At 43.3% G+C, this 14,196-nt stretch overlaps 1 protein-coding gene across 3 annotated transcripts; it reads right to left on the bottom strand.

Annotated features, from left to right (window-relative positions):
* Window positions 1-293: 293 nt before the first annotated feature.
* On the bottom strand, window positions 294-12,717 carry COPS8 (COP9 signalosome subunit 8). Of its 3 annotated transcripts, none has more exons than XM_075284015.1 (7): window positions 12,574-12,717; window positions 10,873-10,943; window positions 9,168-9,216; window positions 7,749-7,881; window positions 4,907-5,014; window positions 2,754-2,828; window positions 294-1,345 (listed from the first exon to the last, which is right to left on the bottom strand). In XM_075284015.1, exons 1-7 carry the CDS (start codon window positions 12,649-12,651, stop codon window positions 1,266-1,268), a joined length of 594 nt encoding a protein of 197 aa, XP_075140116.1. In that variant the 5' UTR covers window positions 12,652-12,717; the 3' UTR covers window positions 294-1,265. The 3 variants fall into 3 exon arrangements, with proteins under 3 accessions (XP_075140116.1, XP_075140115.1, XP_075140117.1); XM_075284014.1 differs by having other exon boundaries at window positions 294-1,372; window positions 2,766-2,828; XM_075284016.1 differs by having other exon boundaries at window positions 2,766-2,828.
* Between the last annotated feature and the right edge of the window lie 1,479 nt (window positions 12,718-14,196).

Raw genomic sequence — 14,196 nt, 5'->3', positions numbered from 1 at the left:
CCAGAATCCCATCCACTTTGCAGGGACTGTAAAACGGCAAAATTGTGGTGCTTTTACCACATGTGGCCCCGGTCTTAATGATTTATTTAATCAATATAGCAGATTCCAATGACTCCCAAGCCCTGCATGGATCTGAGAATCTGTCATAGGGAATTAGGTCTGGTTAAGAGGATCATCTGAAATGGTTGGTCTTTTTGGAGACATTTCCATTGTGCATGGCAAAAAAAAAAAAAAAAAAAAACCCAAAAAACACCCCACACACGCACAACAAGAACATAAGACAGTAGTAAATATCTGTGTAGTAAACATTTTTAATGGGTCTTCTTTAAGAGACTTTAATATCAGGCTACAAGTTTCCGTGCAGCGTCTGGACATAGTGATCCCCCTGCAGTACAACGTTTAACTTCTAGATTATAATATATGGCCTGCGGCAGACGACCCTCAACTGATAAATAGACTCACTGTTGGAGTAAGCATGGACGTATGGCTTCTGTTGACAGAACCACCTCTACAATGAAGATTGTCCTTACACCAGGGTGCAGACAGTCTCACCAGACTGTACATGGTTACAATGCATCATTATACGTTCCCCTGCAGCTTTTCCAATGTATCTTTCATACAAATACAGACCTTTCAGATACTGACTGGTCACTATATGGGATTACTGGTTTTGAGATGGCAACTTCTGACTGTTCAAGAATCCCCAGTGACGGATGGCGTGCTGCTGAGAATACAGCTTAGAAGACATTCTACGAGTCTGCAATTACTAGGAAGGAAGGAGATGCTAAAACATTCCACTACTCGCAAGAAGACTGGAAAAAGGTCACAAAAACAGCAGTACGAGGAAGTCCCATAAAGCCATCTCAGAAGGTGCGTCTTAAACTAAACAGGCAATGTGACCTAATAACTCACATCAGAGTGAAACTAAGTCAATTTACTATTGCTAATCCTTTTTTTATTGTTAGGAAAAAAAAAGGTTCAACCCATTTTTATGCCAGAAGAACCTGCCGTATGATAGCATGCATAAGATCGAGGCCTTGTCTGGCACTAAAGAGGTCAAACGCCACACAAGCTAAATTTCACGTCAGCCTGCTAGGTGCCTGTTCCCATCCTCATTAACCCTTTCAGCTCCGGCGGAGATTTGCCTGGTCTGTAAGAGTATAAGGATTGCAAAGTATAAGGACAGGCGATGAAGTTGGGAGAATCCCCCCCGTCTGCCGTACTCTTGTTTCTGTGCATTCTTGATGTCAGTCTGGGAGGGAGCGCTAGTTCTCCAGGAAAGCCACGTAGTCAGTGAGTCTAGCCAGCTGCTGCTCGTTGGGGATCAGAGACAGGGGAGCAGAATCTGTGTGGAAAACAGAACAAACCGTCACTGACCTCCCACCCAAACCGTACACTGTGTTACCATGCAGATTCTCCCTCCCTCCACCGGACCTGCAGTGCTTTAGGAAATTACAAACAGAACTCCAGGCAAAAAAATTTAATTCAGAGCAGAAACTGCGAGAAAATGGGAGTTTTATTTTTAGGAATGGATTTGAATTAGTGGGGAGGGTGTAGCGGATGTAACCTCAATCCCCGTGATTGTGAGAGCGTCGCTTTTCCTTACAATAAAGCAGTCTGCCAAGATTTTATTAACTACACAAAGTGGGCAGTGAACTGTAGAGCATGTATCTGCAACCATGCTAATGATGGAATCCGTAACGAGTAAATCAAGTGGATCAGCAATGAAAAATAATTACAGCTAATCCAGGCCAGGCTGGAAAATGCAAAGTATGTCTACAATCTAGGAACCACTGCGATAGTGTCCTTCTAGGCATATAATCCCAACTAATCTGGCCTCAAGAATGGAGACACAACTGCACGCGCTGGTGGTAAAGCTGCAGAGGCCAATGGCCAGTGGATATTGTGCACAGGTCCAATTCCAAATTAACTGTACCACCCAGAGTGAAGTTACGTCGGAGCGGGAGGGAGAGCACACCTGCAGGTATAAGTGAACCTGACAGATGATATTTGCTATCCTAAGAGCAGGATATGACAGTGGGATAAAAGCTAACTCCAGGATATACAGGTTTATATGATTTGGAGAAGAAACCTCTTCTGCTTCCAGTAAACTGCCGACGTTTCTGTACGTATAGCTGACATGTTGCGAATTCCAAAACCACACCGGTTTTGGAAATTGCAGCGCATTTGCTGCGTATGTTTTCCCCGCCACGTGTGGATGGGTTTTCCTGCACCTAACAGATCACATTCTGTTGATAGGTCATTGGTATGAAAAGCAATCTATGGCTAGAAAGGTTTGCTGCAGTTTTTTGAGCCAAAGCAGAGAATGGCTACAAAAGGAATGGGAAATATATAGGAAGTTATTTTACTTCTATCTTCTGCTCAATCCACTCCTGGCTTTGGCTCAAAAAACTGCAGAAAAAAAAAAAGAAAATCTGTGTTTCCACAGCGTGGGGCCTTAGACTAACATCTTTCGCTGTAACAAAGTGTGGACATGAATGGCTGTCAATCACTGTGTGTGGGCGGAGTAATCAGGACTCTTATTGTCTCTTCTAGGAGTCCTGTCTGGATTTAGAAACCTTGCCCTGAATTATATAAACCTAAGTATCATGAGCTCAGCTTAGATTCTGCTCTCAGACCGGGCAGCACAAAGCAACTGATAGGTTCATTTTAATGGGAAGCTATGATAATAGACATATCATGTATAACATGTGCAAGTAGTAATAAATTGTAAAAAGAAAGTCGATGCTTACACTGTGACATACCAGGTTTCTTGGGCATCACCATACGTGTGGCAGAATCAGCTTGCCAACCCTGCTCTACCACACCTAGTAGAGAAAACAGCAAAACAAGACTGTAAAAAGACGAACACAACACAAAAGGGATTAAGGAAACTCTAAGGTTGGTTAGAACATGTGATGTGTCTATAATAAGGTCAAAGACACATGCCACATGAAACTGATCTAAGAAACAGCCATGAGTCAGCTACAACTACACTGCAGATATGTCTAATGGGATCAGTCCAACTCAATATAGGGAATTTATCAACTCACTCTAAGCCATTTTTCTTTCACAAAAGGGTGAAAATGTGTCACATCATTGGCAAAAGGAACCTCTTGGACCAAAGATGTGACAATGCCCCCATTCTGTACCTCAATTGGTGTGGGGGAGCAGGGCAGGCTGAAGTCACATCAGCCAGCCCCATTGATTATAACTCATGACTGTTTTCTGGTGTGAATTATATAAGAAATACACGCCTAACTAGTGTAGATCTCCATTCTGGTACCGGTGTGTGCGATTTATGAAGAGGTCAGGGTCTCTCCACAGATGAGCTGTGCCCGGCGCCTGTCAGGGCCTCTATGGAGATTGGCATCTGAAACACAGAATCACTAGACATCCCTGTACATTGTGTACCTGCTAGTGTTTTGCCTCAAAGTCCTCTACATTTCCGTAGCACGTAGCAATACAGTGCTAGCACTTCTATTATATTGTAACTCAAGACTGGAAATGTAATTGGACCAGGGCTAGACTCTGGCTTCCAAGGTTTTGCTCTTGCCCTATATACATCTGTCTTCCACATCATACCAAGTGTATAGAACTGGAAGGTATTGCTGACATTATTCAGCTCATGGTTTCCTGGCAGGAGTAACGTCGACATTTTCAGGCCACTATGAACCTCATTTAAAGCTTTATTAAAGTTTATTGTATAAAAAAAAAAAAAAAAATATGATGGGTATAACGGATTCCCCACAAAACCTGTGGAAGCATCCTGCTCATTCTTCAGGTGGATTCCGCCTGAGAAATCCCAATGAAAAGAATGGGAGGTGCAAAATATACTCTTGCCGTCGGCACCGAATTGGACATGGAGTTTGTCAAAATCCTCTAGAGAAATTTGTGCCTGCCCGATAAAGGCAAAATACCTTGGCGCTCTTCTCCAAATTCAGCGTCAATTTGCTTGTCGGCTTTTGCAAAGCAGAATCCACTTCAAACTCTTTTAGCAGAAAGTTATCCCCCTCATCCACAAGGCTCTCCATAATGCCGCACCTCCCTACATTTCCTCCCTCATCTCTGTCTACCACACAACCCGTGCTCTCCGTTCACTCAATGACCTAACACTTACATCCTCTATTATCAGAACTTTCCACACTCGTATACAAAACTTCTCCCGAGCTGCACCACTTCTCTGGAATGCTCTACCCCGGACAATCAGATTAACTCCCAATTTCCACAGTTTCAAGCGCAAACTAAAAACACGTCTTTTCAGACAGGCCTATCCCAATTTCTAACGTAAACCCTTCCATACTATAATTAGAATCCCCAAAATTTAACCCTCCTCTGTTCCCGCTCCCACATTTTCCCACATGATATGATGCCATCTCAGGCTAACTTTATAGGTCCAAGCACCATCCACATGTTAAAGGACAAGACTAGTGACTGCTCAAAGTTTTATGTTTGTGTAATGACAGTAACTTCTATTACAAAAGGGTCTGATCTCTGTATAAGCAATGCCGCCCCTGCTACCTCTTGTGTCACCCTCTCTACCTCATAGATTGTAAGCTCTTGCGAGCAGGGCCCTCAGTCCCATTGTGTGAAATGACTTTCTTTGTTCTGTATCTTTCTGTCTGTATCTGAACCCTACAAATTGTACAGCGCTGCGGAATATGTTGGCGCTATATAAATAAAATTTATTATTATTATTAAATGTTCTGCTTGGCAAATTGAGAGTCAAATTCCTCTGTGTGAACATGCCCTACAACGGGTAGTGACTATATTGTTAGATGCCCCAGTCCCATTAGTGAATAAAAAAAAAAAAAAACTAGACCAAGCCACTGTCACTCCATACAGAATTAATAATCGGAATATATAAAGTTACCTTATTTACCTGAGTGTTTTCTGCAATACTCACCTTTAACAGCCTCTTCCACAGGAAGTCCAACAAAGGCTGCTAGATCATCAGCAGAAATGGATGTGTAAGCTTGTGATACCAGCCCAAAAGCACGCCGCCGTGTCGCATCTGGCAAAGAAAAATAATAAAAAGCATTGTATCACTAAAACTGGATGAACAAAGAAATGTTTGACCAAATTTAAGATTCACAAAAAGTAGCAGTGGCGTTACACCCATTGTCAAAGACTATGCACTAATATCTTATGGACTGTGTCTCCCTCTGCTGGCCAATGATGTAACTGTAATCCAAACACACAAGTCTAAGAAAAACTTTTTATTCTTTTTAAAACCCAAACAATCTTTTAATGCGAAGACCATACAATGCAAAGATGTGTAATTCTTGGAAAATCCCACATAACAAACGTATGATCAAAAAGTCAGCACTTTTTTATTCAATCCAAAAAACCTGTCAAAATGGACTGGGTGTGAAAGGAAGCCTAATGGGTAATAAGTAGAGATGATCAGACGATCCGAACAGCACGCTCCATAGAAATGAATGGATGCACCTGGTATTTCCGCTTTGACGGCAGCTGGCTGCTTAACCCGCCGCGTGCCAGCTACGTCCATTCATTTCTATGCGAGTGTGCTGTTCGGATCAGCTGATCCGAACAGTACTCGCTCATCTCTAGTAATAAGGTTAATTGCAGGCTTTTGATACTGATGGTTATCACTATCAGATGAGTGGAGGGTCAAACACATGGTACCCCTGTCTGCTAATACAATGGATTCTTTAACCTTTTAATAGAATATTCCCAACTGGACATTTTCGGACAGAGCTCCCGCTGCATCAATCCTGTAAAGCAGCAGCAACTTTTACAAGCCGGGCTCCGGGGAGCACAAAGCCTATGCCTGGGACACAAGTTTACTGGTCAGGAATGACCTGCACTACGGGCCCACAGGCAGTCTAACAGAGTCGGCATGTCCCAAGATGGCACTGATAGCAGGTAGAGGGGGTAATACGATGTACATGGAATCAGCAGTGATATGCTCAGACCACCAGAGCCACCCCGGCAGCCAAGCCTTCTGAATGGAGAGATGATGGCCACAGGATACCCCTTCGTTGAGCTCCAGGTATGCAGTTCTGGAAGCAGACATGGAGAGTGAGGAGGTAGTAGAGGACGGCCATTTGCAGGAGAGGAGATGCAGGGAGAGGGACGTACAGCTTGTCTTATTGTTTATTGAGAGTATGTCTGCCATTTTCCATGTTTCTAAGTGTAGTTATGGGGGAATCCATTAAATGTATATAATAGAATGTGAGATATATGAAGGGGGGAGAGGAAGAGAAGAGCGATTTTGATATTCTTAAACAGCACTCTAAAAAGGTAGCGGACCTACAGGAGACACAGGTAACATCTAGCTCTGGTGTCAGTGGAATCACTAAGAATGTCAATCCTTTCACACACAGAGTATTCCAGGATAGTCAGACTACTCATACATAGAACATCGCCATTTGTATCTCACCAGTCCTTTACAGATGGGAGGGTGTATTCTACTATATACAACTGGGAATGCATTCTAGTAGCCATGTATAAGTCACCACCACATAGAAGAGTTCCTCTAAAGAGAGTCTATGAGACGTTGGCTACCTTGCCGCTGTTATTTCTGGGCAATTTTAATGTGGTGGTGAATCATACGGCAGATCAGATTCATAGTGGAGGGAGGTTACTTCACAATAACCAACTTCTTTTGGATGTCTCCTTGAGGAGTTGGAGATGAGAGATATTTGGGGGTATCTGGGGGTTTATTTAGGGAGGATCGGCCTGGTGTTGGGTACTGATCCCATGCTGTATAAGGATGTGGAGTACGCACAGAGAGCGCTATTGGACCATTCCTCTATAACAGTAGATATGCAGATAAAGGTGACTGATACACCAAAGTCAATAAAAGGCTAGATAGAGACATTTCCAGACGGCACACACCCCAAGTTCTTGGAGAACTGTGCATGGTGATAGACACTTATAGCTAATATTTAGGGATTCAGTAATGACTGGGTCTGTTTCACAAGATTGGCGCATAACAAATGTGGTGCCGATATTCAAAAAGGGGTCTAAAAAGTGAGCCTGGAAACTATAGGCCGGTAAGTCTGACCTCTGTGGTGGGTAAAGTATTTGAAGATTTTGTAATCTTATAACACCTAATCTGCATGGCTTTATGAGGAATGAAAGACTTGGGGATTTTGGGGGGACAGTAAGCTTACTGTCAGTGACCAGTGCCAGGTAGCTGCTGCCAAGGCAAATAAAATTATGGGATGCATTAGAAGATGTATAGATTCTCATGACAAGAACATAGTTACGTCTCTATGCAAACCACCGGTACGGACACACAGGCAACGCTGCACAATTTTGGGTCCCAGTATACAAGGAGGAAATAATCGAACTAGAGAGGGTGCAGAGAAGGGCGACCAAGATTATTTGGGCTAATAGGTGAACACTTGGGGTTGTTCACTTTAGAAAAAAAAAAAAAAAGTCTATGCAGAGACCTAATATTGTACAAATAGATGAAGGGACAGAATAAAGAACTTTCTAATGATTTTTTTTTTTTTTACTCCTAGGCCAGTGATTTTCACAAGGGGACTTGCTCTATGTGGGCATTCACAGTGGCTCAGTGGTTAGCACTGTAGCCTTGCAGTGCTGGAGTTCCTGGGTTCGAATCCTGTGAAGGACAACATCTGCGAGCACTCCCCATGTTTCCTCCCTCACTCCAAAGACGTAGACATGTTTAACACGAAAGATTACTGCAGACATGGCCAGACACCCAGCCAAATATAAACACCACAATAGCAAAGCAGCAGCGGTTTCTTTACCTCGTACAGCCTCCATTATAGGCTGGATGTTTTCAGACCACTGATGAGCTGATATTGAAGAATAGATTCCTGGGAAATCTCTCTGCCAGATTCTCTGTCCTACCTCCCAGATCCAACCAATCTCTGGACTGGCCTAAGAAGAGTAAAAATGGCCACACATCAACATCTCAGTAAAAGGGTTTTGAAGAAAACAAATCTTAAAACAGTAATTAATGTAAAAGGGTCTATAAATATGAAACATAACCATAAAGTGCATCACATGAATCACAGCAATCTAGACTTGGGGTGAATAGACCATGGAGAATAGTGAATATTTAAAGGGGATATCCATGGTTGAAACCACTTCACCATTTCTACAGATACAGTGGCTTGTCCATAAAGATGGCTGTGCCTGGTATTGCAGCTTAGCCAATTGGCTTGAATGGGACACTACCAGGTACAGCTGTACATGTCAAAGAAGAGGATGTGTAGACTTTAAAAAATATATTTTAACAAGAATTTATTTGAATCACCTCATTCTGACACCTGTAACTTTTTCATTTCCATGTACAGAGTTGTGTTCAGTTTCTTTCTTTGCAGGGCAAGCTGCAGCTTTTGTTTACAACACTTTGGAGAACGTCTGAGGTTATGATTGATTTTTATAAAATTTTGGGGGAATCAAACTGTGATTCAATCATTTTGACTTTTTTTCCCAGTTTCAGTGTTCACTGCATGAGATTAAAAATGTTATAGTGTAGATACCTAAACTATTTACCTTTATACCACTATATAGGCTTTAAGCGGTCATAGTAAGCAATCCACATCCCCAGATTATGCTGTGGGGGAATGGTAATCTCAAGCAATATGGCAGGGTGCATTTGCCACTGCTCTTCATATGTTTTGGTTGCAATTGAGCAAGGTATCTAAAGCGTTGAATATAGTAGATAGTCTCTAACTGTGGGCATTGGGTCTCTGCTGTACAAGTTATGACACCTGCTCAACTCCTCAGTGGGTGCCACGTTTAAAGCCCCCACATCTTCCGTAGAATCATGGTAGATGTTGGGAAGGGGTTAAAGAGGACCTTTCACCACTTCTAGTTCTTTACATCATGTATGAGGTGCCACTACTTTGTTCCTAGTACAGCAGTATTTTTTTCTGTAATTCCCCTGCTTGTCTGTCTGGCACAGATGTGTAGCAAGCTGCAGTACTCTACAGATTTGTAACAAAATGGGGGAAATTTAGGAATCTGAACACCATTGCACTGATACTGATGGCCTATCACAAGGATAGGCCATCAACATCATGAACTCCAAACAAAAAATCCTTTAAAACTAAGGGTTGTATAGGAGAATGCCACTTGTGCAGAACTTAGTAAACAAGCTCTGTCTAACTAGGGTTTTTATTATAGGAAAAAAAAATCCATATAGACAACAGACTTACAGATTTCACAGCAGGTGGGACTCTTTTCCATAAATAACGAGCATTATTCCTACAAATAAAAAAAAAATACAGGAATAGTTAATGAACGCTAATCCTAAAGTACACAGTACAGCAACGCGTCCAACCCTTGTAGTCTTGCGAGTACCCAGACCTAGTGATGTCAAAGATGTGAATGGGTTTTTACCTTTACACTGTACCTATTAATGTGACCTTCTTGTAGATATGCCACAATGCAGTACCCATACAGCGAAGATGAGGAAGTCAGCGTTGTGGAAAAACAGAGGAACCATTTGGAGGTATGGCCTACTGACTCCATAATACTACCAGATTTCCAGATACAGAAACTGCAGATAAAGCCATTAGAGCTCTCATCTAATAGAGTTCACATTGAATGACACTGAGCATCCTGCAGTGTATGAGAATACATGAAAGCTGCACAGGGTTAGCAGCAGCACATCCATGTTTGCATAACTTTACAGAGTTTTTCTTTTTTTTGCAAGCGGATATTTCAGGTTGAAACCAACAAAAAAAAAAAAGCCTCCCAGCTCTCCCATTCATTTCAGTTGGAGTCAGGGAAGATTTTTCCTCTAGCTGAGTTTTTCTGCTAAAGAGAAAAAAAGTGTCATGACTAGAGATGAGCGAGTACTATTTGAAACGGCCGCTTCGAATAGCACTCAGCCATAGGAATGAATGGAAGCGGCCCGCACGCAGACTTGGCCGGCCGCGTCTATTCATTCCTATGGGTGCGTGCTATTCGAAACAGGAGTTTCAAATAGTACTTGCTCATCTCTAGTCATGACCTATCCTCAGGCGGATTCCACCCTGCAAAGCCCATTGAAATGAATGGGATATGGAATGCACCTACCATACCTTTGAGAAATAGAAGTGTAAGTTTACAGTTTTTTGGGGTTTTTTTGCAGGTGGATTTTTTTCTTTTTCTTACGTGGAATCCGCCTCAAAAAGTGCCACTGTAGCAAAATCTGCTACAGATTCTCATTAAAATGAATGGGACAGTTGGAATGGTTTTCTGAGACCAACACCACCTAAAAAAAACCCCTTTAGATCTATAATAAACAAAACCCCTTGTGGTGATGTCCTTAGAACAGCTGTGACTGTGAATAACCCATAACCATCACTCACGTCTTTTACAACAGATTAGACAGTATGTTAAGATGTCTTATAAGAGAAGAGCCGATTATAGCAAAAAGTCTGCACAAACAGCCCAAATGAAACTAACCACACTTAAAAGGGGTTGTCCGGGGATTATTTATTTACTTACCCAGTCCAATGGAATGTTTTTGATGGACTTGGGGGTTCGCTGACATCTCAATATCCAGGTCATGTGATCGGAGGCAGCGTTCAGCTTCCAGGATGACTTCCCCTCCAATCTCACAGTTAATTACCTGTCAGATTGGAGGAGTGGGTGAAGAGACCTATGAAGCAGAATGTCGCCAAACCCGGTAATGGAATAAATACTAACCGGACAACTCCTTTAATAAAACCTGTCTTAGAGTATGAGTCCGGCTGTCTTCCTAAACAGAGCGCTCTCTCCACTCCCACCCCTCAGGACAGTGACTGATAGGCGGCTTTGTACAAGTGTATACACAACATTCTGTCAGCCATCTCCCCAAAGGAAAGGGTTTGCGCTCTGCACATGAATCAAGCCTGACATACCGTTTCAGTAATACATAACACTTATACTTACATGTCATTGTGCAACAGGTATAGAACTAAAAGTTGACTGTAAACTTGGGGAGTAGCAACACCTCCTGGGGCCTAAATAAGGACAAAGTGGAGATAGTAAAAGTTCTTTGCATACAATAGTTGTATTTATTCTCAGGTTACAGGATGCATTGTTAGACATACGGGTTCAAATACCATGTGCAGCACTGTGCTATACTGCAAGCTTGTTCCATGACATCGTAAAGAAACATGGACCTTGTGGATGAAAACTTTCCTAACAAACAAAAATTATTACTGGCGCCCACAGCAACCAGTCAGATATCTTACTCTATCGTCAACCGTGATCTGGGCGCAGTGACAGTGACTTCTTCAATCTTTGCAACAAGCAAAACCAACAGCAGCTATGAAGCTTTATGGGCAATCCATTGGCTTACTGATCTATCATGAGAGATTCTGTGTATATAATAATAAAGAAATCAGGACAGGTTGGCTTATAAGTTGTTCACATTTTACAAGGCTTTGCCTTGCACATAAAAAGCTTCGGGTTGAATTGTGCCTTTGTAAACAAATGGATTCTCCAAGACTCAATACTGAGGACCAGGAGAAATCCTCATCATTGGGTCAGTGGAATCCAACCTGAAATAACGCAGCACAGCCAGTCCTCTATCTATACAGCAGTCTGCTCCTGGCTCCATACACGGCGCTGAAAACAGCTGAACTCTGTGACTCCAGGTCTGCACTGATTCAATTCTGTTCAATATTAAAACGTTAAATTAGTTACAAGTGATGCAATAGGCAAAACACTTTCTGTTTTTAGAAATATCACGTTTTTAGAGAGGACCTTTCACCGCCTCCAAAATGTCCCTCTCTTTACGCCTGTTAATATAGGCACTGCTCCAATTATTCTGGCACAACTGGAATTATGTCTGTAGCCCCCGCCATCCCAGAGAAATGAGTACTAGTAATTTTGGTGCCTGATCAGTTACTCACACTAGGTTCACACAAGCAATTCCACGGACAGAAAAGTGGGAATTTTCTCTCTGTCGATTTCAGAAAAAAAAATGGTGGAAACCCAGCGGACCCCATTATAGTCTAATCCACGGGTAACCGCTTTTTATTTTAAGGTGGACACAGTTTCCATCCTTCAGGACCCCATGCGGAGCCAAAGTATGGAAACAAATTGTTAGTGTGAACCTAGCCTTAGTCTCTGTAATGTCAGGTGGGCGGTGTCAGGAGCAGGCAAGGGGTGCGAATCTGATATACTGCCATAGGAGCAGAGCACAATGCTTTTGGCTAGCAATTTTTTGGACACGCCCTTTAAGGGTTTATAAATTTAGCTCTACTGTTGTCCAAAACACAGGGGTATGGCTATTTAGCAGGATGGCATTGACAGTCCTTGCTGTTGTTGTCACACATGACAGTGTCACACTACAGAAATAATTGAGTTTGTAATCGCTTTCATTACAAGTCAAAGAAATCAGTTTAATGAAAACAGGAAGTGGAAAATCCCTTTAAGAGAACACCATATACAAGCAAGGTCAGTAGTGAGGGTGGAGTGACAACTGTCCCATGTCCACTCCCCACTTTATGATACTACAGTGTAGCTGTCCTGTATACACAGACGGTGCAGTGAGCCAGCACATGGGGTCATCTCCATACACACATGACACCGGGGAGTCCGGGCAGCGCTATGTACTAATAGGAGATCGCAGACATCGCCCACCTCCAGCTCTTGCTCCTCGCACTGCTCTAGAAGCCTCTGATAGGACACCGGATTTTCCGCCATCACGGCAACTGGCATCTTCCCTGCGGGCCCCCAGGGCCTCTGCACCGCACCGCCAACGCACGTCTTCCGCTTCCGGGTCAGGGCACGTCACAGCGACCGCAAGCGGATTGGCTAGAAGAAAGCCTGGCCTCATTGGCTGAGTACGTGGAACGCAAACACGTGACCATGTGACGTTGTCGAACGTTTCTAGAGAAGTGGCCGCTGATAAAAAGTAGTCACGTGCAACAGGCATCAAACCACTGTGTAGGGAGAAATATTTAAAGGGGCTGTCCAGGAATATAGGTCAGGTGTGTGTATTACATTGTAGGTGATATTTCTCCTACAAAGCCTATCCAACTGCTACCCCCATGGTACATAGCACATTAAAGTAATGAACCACTTACCTCTGTTATATATGTCATTTATATGGATTTGGAGAAAAACCACGTTTAAGTTTTTGTAAATAAGTCAGTGGGGCCTTTAAAGGGAATCTAGCATTAGAATCCCCCCTTTTTTTTTTTTTTACAAAGACCACGTGGAAATAGCCTAAATCGGTTATTCTTCCTCCAACTCTGTTATTCTGATCCGCGCCGCCATTCCTGAGAAATTTCTTATTTCTTCCTTATGAAAATGAGTCTTCAGAAAGCACATGAGGTGTCCCCTGTGCTCCCCGAAGACCCTCCAGTGACGCCTCTCTCTTGTTCCACCAAAGCCTCTCTGCTGCGCCATCACACACCGTCACCAGCCGGCAGAGCTGACTGCGCATGTCCGTTCCGCCATTTTCCTGTGGCCTCTTACATGAGCGTCGTTTTGGTCACAGGAAAATGGCTAAACTGACATGTACAATCAGCTCTGCCAGCTGATGACGCGTGTGATGATGCAGCGGAGAGGTGTCAGTGGAACAAGACAGGCGTCACTGGAGAGTCTTCAGGGAGCACAGTGGACGCCTCCTGTACTTTCTGAAGACTCAGGGCTCGTTCACATCTGCGCCCGGTCTCCGTTATGCAGGTTTCCGTTTCCTGCACAAAACAGAAGCAGGAGACGGAAACCTGCTGGACTCTTTCATACCTATTCATTTGAATGGGTTTGAAAGCTGTACGGCTGTGAGTGGCGGTGAGCGTTTTATGCTCTCCGCCGCGAAACCGTTTTTTTTAATCCGGGCACAGAGTCGGACATGAAGTACTCTGTGTCCGATTTAAAAAAAACGGTTTTGCAGCGGAGAGCATAAAACGCTCACCACCGCTCACGGCCGGCCCCATCTCTGTGGTTTCCTTCTTCTTGCATGCAGAAGACGGAAACCACAGAACGGAGACCCGAACGCAGGTGTGAACCTAGCGTTATTTGCGTAAGGAGGAAATGAAAAAAATTCTCAGGAATGGTGGCACGGATCAGAATAACAAAGGTAGGAGAAGAATTGCCTTTCTAAAGTTTATTCCGTCGAGATATTTGTAGAAAAGGAGATTCTAATTAGAGATGAGCAAGTACTATTCGAAACGGCCGTTTCGAATAGCACGCACCCATAGGAATGAATGGAAATGGCCAGCACACAGGCTTTGCTGGTGGCCGACCGCTTAACCCCCT

The sequence above is a fragment of the Leptodactylus fuscus genome, chromosome 8 (assembly GCF_031893055.1).
Source record: "Leptodactylus fuscus isolate aLepFus1 chromosome 8, aLepFus1.hap2, whole genome shotgun sequence".
NCBI classification, from domain to species: domain Eukaryota; kingdom Metazoa; phylum Chordata; class Amphibia; order Anura; family Leptodactylidae; genus Leptodactylus; species Leptodactylus fuscus.
This window is presented reverse-complemented; position numbering and strand designations above follow the sequence as displayed.

Coding starts and splice junctions, on each gene's coding strand:
- COPS8 (XM_075284014.1), bottom strand. CDS start 12,651: ATGCCAGTTGCCGTGATGGCGGAAAATCCGGTGTCCTATCAGAGGCTT. Junction 7,882..9,167: donor TCCCACCTGCTGTGAAATCT/GTAAGTCTGTTG, acceptor TACTCTTCTTAG/GCCAGTCCAGAGATTGGTTG. Junction 1,373..2,765: donor GGTGATGCCCAAGAAACCTG/GTATGTCACAGT, acceptor GTGGGAGGTCAG/TGACGGTTTGTTCTGTTTTC.